Source organism: Dama dama, chromosome 3, assembly GCF_033118175.1.
Source record: "Dama dama isolate Ldn47 chromosome 3, ASM3311817v1, whole genome shotgun sequence".
Taxonomy (NCBI): domain Eukaryota; kingdom Metazoa; phylum Chordata; class Mammalia; order Artiodactyla; family Cervidae; genus Dama; species Dama dama.
In genome coordinates, this window is record NC_083683.1 from 60,230,446 (window position 1) to 60,245,459 (window position 15,014).

Here is a 15,014-nt window from a genome sequence, read left to right on the forward strand (position 1 = left end):
ATTATATAAAAAGTAGTACTTGAGTCCACTTCATTAAAAGATTTTTATGACCATAAGTGTAACTGCATCCTATGGTTTAAAAAAAATCCGTAAGTGAAACACCTGCTGAAGTATTTTCAATTCTTCCTCCTGTACCTCAAAGAGCTACCGAACACTACCCAGAAGGCATACGTTCGTAAGCAATATTGCTTGATTTACAGAACTCTTTCCAAAGGAAAAATTCAAAAGATGGTTATGTGGATATTCAAACAATACTAAGAAAAATACCTGACATTTTCCTCTCATCATTTCTGTAATTAATAAATGAGTTTGGCTTGCCCAAACATTAAATTATGGAACCACACTATGCAAAATGCACCTATCACATTTAAAAAGAAGTTAGACCCATATTTATTTAACTAGCACTGTTAAACATTACACAAAACACATTCAAGTGGCAAGTAATTATAATGCAAGCCCTTGCATGGCAATCCAAATTTATTCAACTACTGATGCTAAGTTATACAAAATTGCACCACTTTAATTAAGGCTTTTAGTTTACATTTGGCCACCTCAAAAGTAGTTGTAACATTAGGTTGGTCAATTTAAATACTGTGGCTCCCTGTTGGATAGACACACAATCTTTACACCCAAACGTTAATGCATACAAAGCAACAAGGCATTGTTAAATAAAACAGCAATAGTTACTGCAACTTAGGCCTTGTGACCAATTACACATGATTAAAATTACTTCCCACATTCACATCCACAGTACTCTTCCACCATTTAACATCTCAACCAAAACGTTACACATAGGAAACAATCACTAACAGGCAAAAATACTAAACCTGTATATTTGGTATTGCAAATACACTTATGCATGAGCAAGCAGGGGATTCACAGTGAGAATCTACAGCTGCAGAAGCCTGAAAATGATTTACAAAAATTGTTAAATCATTAAAAAACTGTTTGAAAATATACACTTCTTGTTGTAGACCCCCACTGTACACACAACTATAAACATTGTTCCCTATGTAAACAAAAAAGGAAACATATAATAAAAGATTTGAAAAGTCTGGACATTTCCTTCCCAACAGATATTAAAGGCAACGTCTTTAATCTAAGACATTATACCGAAAGGACTATCATATTTTAAAGACAAGATCACTGTCTCCACAGGTTTTTTAAAAATTAAAAAAACTATATAGCTGTGTTAATCAAAGCGCTTATTTGTACAATACAATGATAATGACCTTGAATTTCTTAAAAAAAATTACAATAAGCTACAAGTATCAAAGAAGCAAAGTTATCTGGAGTAGTCTATATAGGAGCTCTTTGGACTTTCTTTTATTATGCTAAAATAGTGGTGCTTTTAGGATTTACATTATTGTACTCTCCAATACAAAGTATGGGGTGTGTTTAAGTATACAGTACACCATTTTCATACATGTACAACATTGGTGGATGAAAAATGTCTCTTAGCAGTAATACTGGATTGTAGCCTCTGGTTTTACCAGCTGCATACTCTAGGACTATTATATAAGTAAAAATCTCTCTGTGATACTGGAAAGTGATTAGAATGTGCAAACTGATGTAGTAGTTTTCATCCGCCTCTTAAAGGGTACCACCACAGAAAGTCCATTTAAGATGTTGGTAGGTTTAACAAAGTTGGAATGCTGGCACTGTTGAATTGGGCAACAGTTCTTCAGACCTGTCAAAAGGAGAAAATTAATTGAAAACACAGGTTGTAAATAGCATACTAAAGATCAAAAGGACATATTAAGACAACAGTTAGAAATAAATATAATACAGCTTCCTATTCTCATCATTACATTATGACCATGTACTATGATTCACAGCAAAGCACGGGTAGACACATTCTGCTGCCTCCCCGAAAGCCACTCAAATGAAAGTTGAATGTACTTAAATGAAAATTTATTTGTATTACCTCCCAAAGATTAAAAGCAGGAAAACTAAAAACAAAACAAAACACCATATTAAAATTTTACATCAAGTCAACTTGACTAGAATCAAACAGGCAGCAATACTAACAAAATGGCTGGTCTGTAAGAGTGTTTATAATCCTAGAATTACATCATGAGTACAGAATGCACATCTAACCAAGCTCTCCAAGACTTTTCTTCCCTCCTCTTCCAGTAAGTGGCTAAAAAGCTGGTGCAGAGAAGTCAATAAAATAAATTTATTTCATGAAGGCTCTCTACAGTTGACAGATATATATTTTTTAATTCTATAAAACAGATCCAACTTAAGAAACGCCAGAGAAGGCTGTTATTACACTAAAATCTTATCTAATTAAACTTAAAAGGGTAAAATCAGAATTTATCAGTCTGTCATTTATTTATTTACTTTGGATGATTTTCTGTACATATGCCTGGGCTAAAAAAACACTTCCTTTTTATATTGGTTTTCTGGGAATCAGACTTGCTCCAGAATGTTTGTTAATATAGATGTGGCTGATGAAATACTTTCCACAAATGCTTTGAACTTGAAGCCCTCATTTAGAGACTGAATGAGTTTCCTAAGTTTTCTAAATCTCAGCAGACCGACTGGAGCAAACTGGAAAGGACAGATGGCAGTGTGAGCTCAGGCACAAGTGTGCCGTCAAGAATGGGCAAGTGGCTGGAAAGGAGAGGAAAAAAAAAATTAAAGGTTGTATCCCTAAGCAGAAAGTCGTTAAGTGGAGATAAGGGACAAAACTCCAGAAAACTACAGAATCAGAGTACTATGGTTGTACAGGGTCATTTAATATGGGAAGAGGCAGAGCTAGTAACATCCAAAGTTTCCAAGGATAAGAATACATTAAAAAAAAAAAAATGGCTTAGTGATACTTGGCAAACAGCAGCTAACAGAGGAGGGTTTATCACGTGCCAGGTACTGAACTAACTGCTTTGCAAGTATTAACTCATTTGCTATGACTATTTTCAAAAACTATGTTATAGTGATGTTTGCTCAATTTTCCTCTACTGTCTCATCTCAAGGTTGTATCTGTGGTTCTCTCTGCCCGGGAACTCTTCACCCTCTAATTTCTACTTATCCATCAGATTTCAACTTAGATGCTCTCACTCTGAGACTTTCCCTGAATCCACAGTTCATATCTGACTGGTTTGATACCCCAATTAAATACTCTTGATAGTACCCATAATAGCATAGTGACTAATTATGGACTTTGGGAATCAGTTCAGAGTTCAAATTCTGAGCCATGTACTCAGATCATTAGAGTCAATTCTGACTCTGCTGTTCACTAACTATAGGGCTTGAACAATCTTTCTGTGCCTCAGTTCACTCATCTGTAATATGGGAATTATAATAATTCTGCCACACAGAATTGTTGTGAAAATCCAACTAACATATAGGCAGTACTTTGTCTGGTACATGATGTCAGGGGTTTTAATTATCAGTACCATGCTGCATTTATTCCGCCAGCAACATTTATAATATTTTGCAATGGTTTGTCTGACTTTTACACTAGACCTTAATTAGGTTAAGGTAACAAAGAGGAAAGCAGAGAAGATTGGTTTTGATCATCACTATGTTGTCAGCACAAACCAGTGACCCACTGAGATATGAGTATATACTGGATAAACTCATCTAGAATACTTATGTGGAATACCTTACTTCTGATGATCATATGTAAGTGAAATAATTATTTCAATTACTAGGATATCATATTAACTCCTAAGAAGTAACCATTTGTTTTCTACAACAGAAAATTCTATACTTGCTTTTTTGACCTTTAATAAAGTTGAGGTTAAAAATTAGAGGAAACAAACAAAACAGAAGAAAAGATAAATTAACATACCTGGCTCAGAGCTACAATGCATTTAGTATATTAAAGCAGCTGACATGACGACTTTTTGCGGGCCTTCCCAGGCACTGGAGTTTTTCTGTTAATTTGTCGCACTAGGTCATAAAAGATCTGCAAACATTTATTAATTTTTTTTAATTTGTAGGGAAATCCCCCCAAACTACAAGTGAAAGAGTACAATGAAAAAACTGAACTTTCCATAACTCTTCTCCAAAAAGCAAATATTCTGTTCATTTAAGGAATGAGAGTAAAGCCAGGTATTCTTGTAACTGTCAAGTACTTTTCTGTTTATTTTCTGGGAGGGCTGACATCATTCTCCTTAAAGTAAATACTAAGTAGCTGCAGAAATCTTAGTTTAGTCAGAACATTTACCATCATCCAAAGAGAACAATCCTTTACTCTTCTTTGACTCTATGTATTCTTATTCTACAACATAATTTTAAGTTCCTTGAAGCCAAGAGCCAGACATGCCTTCTTGAATTTGTTTTCATCTTTTACATAACATTGTTCATACATCTGAAGATTAAATCTGTCTTCCCCACCCTTATTCTTTTCCACTAATCTTACTTCATTTTACGGTAAATTCTACTGTACCACCAGTGTTTAATAAAGAGGCTCAAATAGTATTATTGGTTGTTAGCATGCTAATTAACATAATTAACTTGGGGTTGTGTTAATATACACTTATTATTTTCCATTAATTCTGAATGCTAAATTCCAAATCAAGAGTTCTATTACACCATACCTCATTAACATTTATTTTTGATTTTGCAGAGGATTCTAAGAATGCACAGTTGTTCCATTGTCTTGCTAGATTTTGACCTTGTTCCTTTCCTACAACTCTTTCATCTTCCAAGTCACACTTATTACCAACCAGAATCATTGGAACCTAAACGGGTAAAAACAAATAAGTAAACAAATATGCTACATAAATTCAAGTCAAAATTCTAAGAGTCAACCATAAGGATTAGTTTTTATATTATGCCAGAGAAAAACACTAAATTAATAACGTGTACTAAAACTGACAGTTAAATATAAAAGCATTAATAATTAACTTAAGAACTTCTCACATACATTTTTTAGAAAACAAGCTATGATCTACTTATAAAAGAGGGAGGAAAAACCATGAAAATTGTATCAAAACGGACTTTTATTTTAGGCACCCCGTGCAGCATGCAGGATCTTAGCTCCCTGATCAGGGACTGAAGCCATGCCCTTGCAGTGGAAGCACAGACTTAATCACTGGACTGCCAGGAAAAGTCCCTCACAAAAGGACTAATTATAGTAAGAAAACACAAAACTTATTTTTAAAAAGAAAATGCAAAAGGAAATACCATAAAAAGTCAATATATTCCAAAATTTTAAAGTGTTACTCCAAAGGACACAAATCAATTTCAGATTTTCTGGTTTCTTAACAAGTATTTATCAAATAGCTCATTCTCAGTTTCATAACACAAAAAGGGAGAAATTTAGAAGGTAGATAAAATTCAAGGTAGAATTTTTAGCTTTTCATATAGTCTATATTAAAAGCCAAAAATTAAAATCACCTTAATGTACTAAAAATCTAGACCATATTAATCATGTTTTTGGACACTACAGGGAAAAATAATCCTTATTCTGTAAAATTCCTATTAATCCTTTAGAGATTGGCTCTCCAAAGAAGTTCTGGAAAAAATCCAAACTAGAAAATCAAGATTTGTGACTTTTTAAGGAACAGATATATAGTAGTATACTAATAAATACCTGTTTAATGTAACTATAGTAGTTACCAGAGACACTGATAAACAGCTTTTCCAACTGAAGTTGCTTTAAGTATGTTAAGGTCCCCCAAAGTCCTCCTGCTTCAGAAGTCCAGGAAATGAGGATATTTCTAATAGATGCTCCCAAGCTCTCAAAATATTTGCTATAATTAAACTATACATAGTACAGTGGTTCTTAAAAGTGTGATGCCCAGACCAGCAGCACCAATACCATCTGGAAATATGTTAGAAATGCAAATTCCTGAACCCTATTCCAGACCTACTGAATTAGAAACTCTGGGAGTGGGACCTGGCAATCTGTTTTAACTAGCTTTACAGGTGATTCTGATGCAAGATGAATTTATATATATAGCGTGATGAGGAATTTTAAAAATCCTTTTGAAGTTTCCTACAGGGTTAAACTCCATTATGGTGTACTCAGAAGGGGCATGCTACTTAGCATTAGAATTGAATATATTTGTTGGCTTTCTTGCACCTTCTGTCATAGTTGCTTGAGATATGTTCACATGTTGTTCTCTTATTAAAAAGGCTCTTAAATCTACCAGAACGTCATCTGCTCTATTAGTAATATTTGCCACCGACACCTCTCCTCCTTCTCCACCAAACGCAAGATTTAAAAATATGAAGGGAAAAAAATAGGAAGGGTATAAATTTTATTTTACACAGGAGGAAGGGTATTTTTACATTACATATAGTGTTACATCACTTTTTACATTATATACAGTGTTAAAGGTACGTTTTTCCCTTTCAAAGAAAAAGCTTTTGAAAAACAAACTTCTTAAAATAGATGAAGTTTAAACTGGATTTAAATTCAAACTTTTAAACCAGATATCACTATAATAAGGGTTTGAAAGAAAATATATTTATTATGAAGCCAGCTTACATCATCCGTGTCTTTAACTCGAAGGATCTGTTCTCTCAGATCTTGTAAATCATTAAATGTGGACTGTGCTGTGATGGAATAAACTAACGCAAAGCCTTGTCCATTTTTCATGTACAAATCCCTCATTGCTGTGAATTGTTCCTACAGTTGAAAGAAAGAATCATTTTAAAAAAATGTTTTGACAGTTAATTTGACAATTTTCAAAGTCTATAATTAGAGCTCAAAGAAGAATGTAGTAGTGTTATGTAACATCTCTTAAAACTGTAGTCCATGGCTATTTGAAAAATTGGTATTTCAAGAAATAAGTGTTTTATTTAAAAATAATACACCAGAGCAGATTCATGTGCAGTAAATGCACTCAAGTGGAAATGTCCCATCTTCAAAGGCTGCTTGAAGGCAGCTTTTCAAGACACCATACGGAAGGCACCCAAATCAAATCACCAAGTTGCTCACAGCTAGCTCACAATGCTCCAGTTCTCCCAGGTCCACCAGCAAGTTACCTACATGGTGACATTTTCCCACACTTTTCCTCCTTCGCTAGACTGTAAGCTTTTGAGTGTAAGAATACAAGCCACAACACGTATCAGGCACTCAAACATTAGATGAATGAATACCACACATCCAGAGTACATCTTCCCTTCACCTTCAGATACCATCAGATCTAGCTGTTCTGTAAATATATTGAAGGATGAAAGATACTATTCAAAATACTTCACAAAGTCACTGAGGAATCTCAGGTATTTTCCACATTATTTAACATATGGAAATACAGTCTAACTTGCTTTAAAAGTACTAGTGAAGCTATGAAAACTTTCATACAAATTTTCTACTTATTTCTTCAGTAAATGACCCATGCACACAAGAAAAGAATTCAAGAAGATAAGGAAGACAGCTTTAGGATTTAATGCAAGCCTCACTTTAAATAATGTTTGTCTGTAAGAATACTAGCATTTATAAGGTCAACACCGCACAAGTTGTGCATACACTTTGGTACTGTTGTACATACCGTTCCTGCAGTATCCAAGATTTCAAGCATACACTGCTGTGCATCTACTTCAACTTGCTAGGGGGGAAATTAAGGTAGATCTTCATTTTTTTTCCTGTATATAAGACTACTTTAATACGTATAATATTAATATGATATTTAAAACAGACATAGATTATAGCAACTTTGATCCTAATCTCAAGTAATACATACTTTAACAAAACAGGAGAAAAAAACAGCTGGATAACTAAGGTCTACTTATCCTCAAACTGCATTAAGTGTAAAAACTGTGAGTTCTCAATTTAATATAAGGGTATCTACAAGATATACAAGATCCAACCTCAATGCGAATCACTCAGCACTTAATTCTGGAGAGGAAATAATTTCAAATCAGCTCAAAATACTTTTATTTAATGTAATAATAGTTCCAATAATGTCAGAAGTAACTATCTATATCAATTCTGCCATACTTTAGATATACTTTCCCTTTGCTTACAACCACATCCCCTTCACTATACTGAACAAAATTTTTGGTAGCAAGGAAGGAGAGCTATCAAATAAAATTCTATATCCCTGTTACCCTTTAAACCTAACATTTCCTAGGAAAAAAATATACAGATGCGGAAAAAAGGGTAATGCTGCCTCAGAGCTGGGGTCCAGAAAGGGTTTCTAGTCTTGGCAGACAGTGGACACAAAAGAAGAATGGAAATGCAGTGTCTGCAGCGCAGCAGGGTCCAGGCTGGCTGCTTTAAAGCGGCGGATAATCTTCTCCCTTCTAAATTAAACATGTCTGCATATTAAGTTTTATTGTCGCATGTTATATAAATGAACATAGTAATAAACTTTTCTACTATTACGAGCAGTGGAACTTTCTCAAGGAGTTGTAAATAGGAAGGTTAGGGAGACTTTTGTACTTACATCTTTATATGAAAAGCAGGGAGCCTGAGAATATTCAGTCTTTGGGGGGGCAGAATTGGGGGAGAAACATGGAACTACCACCTGAAATGGATGTCTCAACTCTAAAGTCAAATTGCAACAAATTACAACTTGGGGGTCAGTGTAAACTTAAAATTCTTTGTGAGCAAGACAGAGAGATAAAGCAAGAGTGATTAAGATTCTTGTAAGATGGTAAACATGCAATGCCAGGAAATAATCAGATGTGAGTTCTCCCCACTAATTTTATAAATTAACTCTGCTCCTCATCCTATACTCTATAGACAACATTTAATATTTATTAAGCTAAAACCAAGAATTTATGTTTACAGTAAAGTTGAAAGCAAAGGCCTTCTAAAGTAACATACCTTTCTATAAGAATCTTCTATCGTAGGATCATATTTTTCAACAAAAATTCCTTGAACAAACTGTACAGTCTGAAAAAAATTAACGTACCATTATACTCCCTCAAAAAGAACAAATCCAAGCCTGCACATTCAAAAACATTAACTTCACATAAGTAGTTATACGACTGATTAAAAAAACAGCCACAACTACCTTCAAACATAAGTATTTGGTGGGAAAATTACTTCAGAAAGCTTTTTTAAAAAATTAATAATCATAACATTCCTAGTTGGGTAGGTCTAAATTTAGAGCTCATATATTTAAAAATTGTTAAATGGTTCCTATTTCAGTTTTAGGGCTTAAATGCGAATTTTAGTTAGAAAGCGGCTCATTATTTGGTGATCACACACATGTGCACACTCACAGTGCCTCCCCATCACTTTGGATATTTACAAACGAAAACACAGCTCATACTCCACCGTACACACTTCTCAGTTTGATCCAAGCAAGTCAAATTCCGTGCTGGGTGTTCATGTGACAAATAAGTGGCAAAGCAAGATGGTCAGTCTATCTTAAGGTGGGGCTTTGCTAAACTCTGAACTATTCACCAAGTTACTTCCCCTAAGTTTCTCCCCTTCTTAACTACCACTGTCAAGTTGTGTCTTCTTTCTTAACTATTTCTTGATATAAAAAACATGGTGGGACAGTCAAAGGTAAACTTTGAAAAAAGCTTTAAAAATAAAGTTATTTAATTTTTGTAACATGAAATTTATATTTTAAGCCAACTCACAACTGAAATCGAACAAAATTTATTTCTATCTTGCTCTGAAATGTGGAGACATAGATTTGTATGTGCTCAAGTCCAAACTGTGCTTAAGTCCAAACTGTATTCTGGTCTGGAACCCATGTTCCAGAGAGAATATGATCTACCCAGATATAACTAAAAGTTGACTAGATTACAAGAAAAATATTATATTACTTCTAAAATCAATGAGATTTCACCTTAACAAAAAATAAGCAAAACCTAATGCTCAACAGAAAAAGAACATGTCTTAAGAGTGAATAGCTTGAGTACAGTTAGAATGTCTTACCAGAGCAGATTTTCCAACGCCTCCCGAGCCAAGAACGACTAGCTTATACTCACGCATGGTGCAAACTTGTAAAAGCTAGTACCTTATTAAGAAAAAAAAAAGAAAGAATTCTTAAGTAATATCTTTGCATTCATGTGCTTCTTATATAAACAAAACATTCAAGCATTTATTTAAAATGAGTACTATACCATACTAAGATGGAGCATTTCATAAACAAACTTACTAAACGATGCTACTGGTAGGGCTCTTTATAAAACATCAGAAGAAAGAAATCGCAGAATTCTAGACATGATTCTTAGCCCTATCCTATATTCAGTTACTATAAAATACTTACTCTATCAAGAAAAAGGGGGGGGGGGACTGAAGAACTGCATGAAGGGGTATTCTATCGGCGAAAAGATGGCAGTGACACACGTTATCTCCTTTTCTGAACCACCTGCAATCCTGAATCACAAGTAGTTGAGGTACAAGTACAAGGATAAGTACAAGGATATGTCCAATGGATAGCAAATAAAATTCCTGCCCTCAACTGAGCTAACTTTCTGGTAAAGATGAATAGGATAGAGGAGGGATTTGCAAACAAGTCCAACTCCCTGTTTTTGTACATAAAGCTTCATTGAAATACAGCCACATCCATTCATTTGTGTATTGTCTGTGGCTGCTGTCTTGTAATGGCAGAATTAAGTCCTTATAACAGAAGCTATCTGGTCCACAGAGTCTAAAATATTTACTATTAACATGAAGCATTCACAGAAAAAACTTGCTGGCCTCTGAGATACATAAATGGTAAATGAGTTAGCAGAGAAAGCTGACCAAATATCTATTACTGAAGTTTGTGTGTGCGTGTGTGAGAGAGAAGGCTGAGGGCGGTGTGTGGATGGGGTGGCACAGAGTCTGAAAAGTCAGGAATCAAAAGTTCAATCTCAAGAGCATGAGTATCCAGACTGATAAAAGTCTACTCAATGTTCAGTTATGATGAAACAGGGGAAATCAAATAAACATAAAACCCAAAAGGAACAATCCATACCAAGGCTCTTCATTTTAAAATTTCAGCTTACTACTAAGAGAGAAAGAAGATCCTGAAAGTTTCCAGGATGGGGAATAACGTGAGAATATAAAGCTCCCACATTTCTAGAAAAAAAATAATTTATTTGCCAGTGGCTATGGTACAGAAGTAGCCACCAGACCAGGCTTTAAATCCTCTTCAATCAAGAGATGACAGTTCTTTACTTATAGTAACACAATACCACGACTGGTCTGAACACATTTAACCCACCGATAACCCCTTACTTTAGTGAATATGCTTCTGTGACCAGTCTATTATTGATAGCCTCTTACTTCTGAAAGTCAGTCTATTAGAATGGACTCACTTTGACATATTTCTTTGTATTAAACCTCTTTATATGTTCTTTCCTTCTAGTCCATACTCTTGGAAGAAATCCTGTGTTTATCTATCTGGTAGGTAGCTCAGATGGTAAAAGAATCTCCCAGCAATGAAGGAGACCCAGAAGACCTGGGTTCGATCCCTAGGTTGGGAAGATCCCCCGGAGAAGGAAGTGGCAATCCACTTCAGTATTCTTGCCTGGAGAATTCCATGGACAGAGGAGCCTGGAAAGGGGCTACAGTCCACGGAGTTGCCAAAGCGTCGGACACGACTGAGCAACTAACACTACTACTATATGCCATCTTTATTTCTCCTTAGGATGCCGTGTTTAACACCAAGGATGACTTTTCAAAAATTCCTCCTTCACTTGTGCCTTTAAATACATCAATCACTTACTGTATTTTTCTCCATTCTTTAATTGGGGGGTGGGGGTGGGGTCTGGAAGAGACCAAATTAAAAAAACACCAAAAAAGTCAGCTGCTAACTTTCCCACTTACTAGTTCCTATGTTTTATTTCTAAACTTAGTGAACTTATCATTTCCATAGACTTCTCTCCAGTCCTGGAACACTGTCTCCTTAACTTTTGTGAACTGCACAGTTCTTACCAGATATTTCATGAAAAAAGATATTAAATAAAAGCTGAACCACCTTTCAGTTTTAAGAATATCCCACATGGTAGTGTGCATTCAATTTATGACAAATAAGTTGTTTTCTTTAAATGTATAACTGAAGTCAGGTTTATTTCTTTTAATGTAAAGTCATTTAAAAATAGGATTACTTAGGTGGTAATTCTATTCAGTTCCACGTACACATTATCCAACCACACAGACCTACATTAATATTTGAGAAATATTTAAAAATAAACTTAGGACTCTAATGAAAGACACCTTCAAATTTGTGTTTCTGAACCCAACTAGAGGGAACATGGTAACTTTGGGGTCAATAATTTACTAAACAGCATCCCAAAGAGCAAATCAACTAACTTTAACACAAACACACTTATTTCCCTGCATCTTTTATCCTTTAGGCAGCTGGGCTGTGCCACTTTTTGATTCACTTCTCTGCAACTGTTTATAACTTAAAAAAAAAAAAGAGAGAGAGAGAGACAGACTTCAGTGAACACCCAGCAAAATGCCAATAATCAGCAACTGTCTCACTTGACTGACACTGCTTTTACAGTTGATAATTAATTCATTCCTGCCTTTGAAAGTTTGTGGCTTTTTGGACTTTGAAATTTCCTAAAGACTCTGTAAGACTAGTAGTCTGCTTTGCTCAGGGCAGGCAGTATCAGACCAGGGTAGCTTTCCCTTAAGTAATCAGTAAGTTCAGCTATTGAATGGTGTCGCTCATTCTTTGACAGTCCACTTAAGACCCTCATCTGGCATCATTCCCAGTGATGCCCTCAGACAAACAAGCATACTGAATGGGCTGCCTGTGTCCAACTTGTTTGTTCTTAGATTTTCCTATCACATGAGTCAGTAACAACAATGATGGGTGCTCCAATCAGTTCCTTGAGCTCACACTGTTAAATCTGTTATTCTAGGATTTATACCAAGTAGGTTTTTGTATAAGGCAATTTAGGCTTTTGATTTTGGCCCGCAGTGTACTATTTAATACGTATTTTGCCATTAGTTCATAATTCTTCAGCTACTTGCTTTGCTTTTTGTTAGTCTACCTGGGCAAAATTTTGTCTCATGTTCTGTTTTGTCCGGGACTGTTTTGTTTACATTCACTGTATAAGGGAGAGCTGTTTGGAATGGATGGACACATAGGTCTGAAAAGCCTCCAGTGAAATTCAAACTGGCCCCAAGCACTAAAGGTTGAAGATGAGTACAATCAGTGACCAATTCAGGCAAAGATGAGTGCAATCTTCACCGTGGGTCACTCACTTTCATGACAGCATTACAGGGTCATAAACTGTGGGGCTGATTATGGGGCACCTTCCTAACTTCGGCTTGGTCAAGAGACCTGAAGATCTGTGTGTAAGAACACATTTGTTAAGAAGAATTTTTTAAACTCTTTCTGTCATCTTTCTGTGCTGCTATATCATGCACACGAAAGTCCCAGCTGATGCTCTCAGGAGCATCAATAACGCTGAAAGGAAAAGCAGTGCCAGCTTCTTCCTGGGCTTGCTCCAGTCAGCTTCTGTGATCATATGATAACGAAGCATGATTACGCTGGCGAATCTGAAATCAATGATTGCAGAGTTGAGAAAACTGTTGTTTGACACACAGGTCAAACAAGTGTGGAGCGATCAGCCCCTAGATTTGATGTGCCACTAAAAGATCTAGAAAAATGGCAGAATAATATGCTCCTAACCTGTCAGTATGGTTTCACTGAACTGACTTCAGCAGGCATCACGGACCATGAAGAACCAAGATAAAAAAACACAGGAGAGAAATTCCTGGGATTCTTTTTCTAGGGATAATACAAATATGAAAATAAAATGCCTCAATGGAAAAAAAAATTAAAGCACACTTACATCATATCATATTCCCTCATAGCTCAGTTGGTAAAGATCGCCTGCAATGCAGAAAACCCTGGTTTGATACCTGGGTTGGGAAGATCCCCTGGAGAAGGGATAGGCTACCCACTCCAGTATTCTTGGGCTTCCCTTATGGCTCAGCTGGTAAAGAATCCACCTGCAATGCAGGAAACCTGGGTTCGATCCTGGGTTGGGAACTTCCCTTGGAGAAGGGAAAGGCTACCCACTCCAGTATTCTGGCCTGGAGAATTCCATGGGCTGTATAGTCCATGGGGTCGCAAAGAGTCAGACACGAATGAGCGACCTTTAACTTACTTTCATTTTCACTTTATATCATACTGAGGAATAATCTACATCCAGTAAAAAAGCAGATCTTAAGCATACAGTTAAATGAATTTTGGCATATGCCAATACCCTCCAACCTCAAACACAACTCTCATTAACATTTAAAACACTTCCATTATCCAAACAGTTCCCAATGTGTCTCTTCCCCGTTAATTACCCCAACACCATTTTTTTGACTCTAGTGATCTCTTTCTTATTTGTCAAGGCTATACCTTTTCTAGGAAAAACTTCTGTGTCTTCTATAAACTTCCAATATAATCTTGACTCTTGCACTCACATCGGTAAATTACAAAAATGGGGACTTTGACAATTACAGCCTAACAACAGGACTTATGGCCAATTTTTAAAATGTAAAAATCAACACTTTCAGAGGAATTAGAAACACAGAAAAATTATGAGAAAAAAATAACATTCAATAATCAACTCCTCTAATTGGTATTCCAAAGATTCAAATAAGATGACTAAGACAGCCTTCCTTTACTGCCCTGCTCAGACCTTTGGAAACTTAGACTCTCCCTGCACCATTGTCTCTTTATAGTTCCCACAGTGCCTTTCTATTCCACTCACTCCTTGACCATACCACGGAAATGCACTACCTTTCTTGAGGGTTTCTTAGCAAAGGAAAAATTATACTAAACAACAGTCTCTTAAATTGCTAGAGTAGAAGTCAGAGCTGTAGAAACTGAATTTAAAAACTGGTCTAGAATTTAGTTGGAGTTATGTTTATAAAGATTTTTCTAAATCTCAGGTAGACGAACAGAAATTTGTTGTAGAATCCCAACTGAATTACTAAGTATTTAATTTTATCATAGAAGAAAGAGATTAAGAGCAGGACAGTAAAGACCAGATTCAAACAGTCCAGCATATTTAATAAAAAAAAAAAAAAAAACTGGCCTTGAGAGAAGAACCTATTTAGGAAATATACTATTTTAGGGGTAGACTGGTCAATATTTTAAACTGTAAACAAAATGAACACAGGAAACAAAATATAAAAGTTA

At 35.5% G+C, this 15,014-nt stretch overlaps 1 protein-coding gene across 2 annotated transcripts in view; it reads right to left on the bottom strand.

Annotated features, from left to right (window-relative positions):
* Positions 1 to 444: 444 nt before the first annotated feature.
* RAP1B (RAP1B, member of RAS oncogene family) overlaps positions 445 to 15,014 on the bottom strand; it is a 43,307-nt gene continuing 28,737 nt past the window's right edge. For both annotated transcript variants that reach the window (XM_061130505.1, XM_061130515.1), the window contains exons 2-8: positions 9,803 to 9,884; positions 8,735 to 8,803; positions 7,455 to 7,511; positions 6,449 to 6,589; positions 4,551 to 4,694; positions 3,800 to 3,916; positions 445 to 1,690 (exon numbers count right to left, since the gene is read on the bottom strand). In XM_061130505.1, the coding sequence (XP_060986488.1) occupies positions 3,830 to 3,916; positions 4,551 to 4,694; positions 6,449 to 6,589; positions 7,455 to 7,511; positions 8,735 to 8,803; positions 9,803 to 9,859 (555 nt within the window). In that variant the 5' untranslated portion in view covers positions 9,860 to 9,884 and the 3' untranslated portion in view covers positions 445 to 1,690; positions 3,800 to 3,829. The remainder of the gene's footprint in view (positions 1,691 to 3,799; positions 3,917 to 4,550; positions 4,695 to 6,448; positions 6,590 to 7,454; positions 7,512 to 8,734; positions 8,804 to 9,802; positions 9,885 to 15,014) is intronic.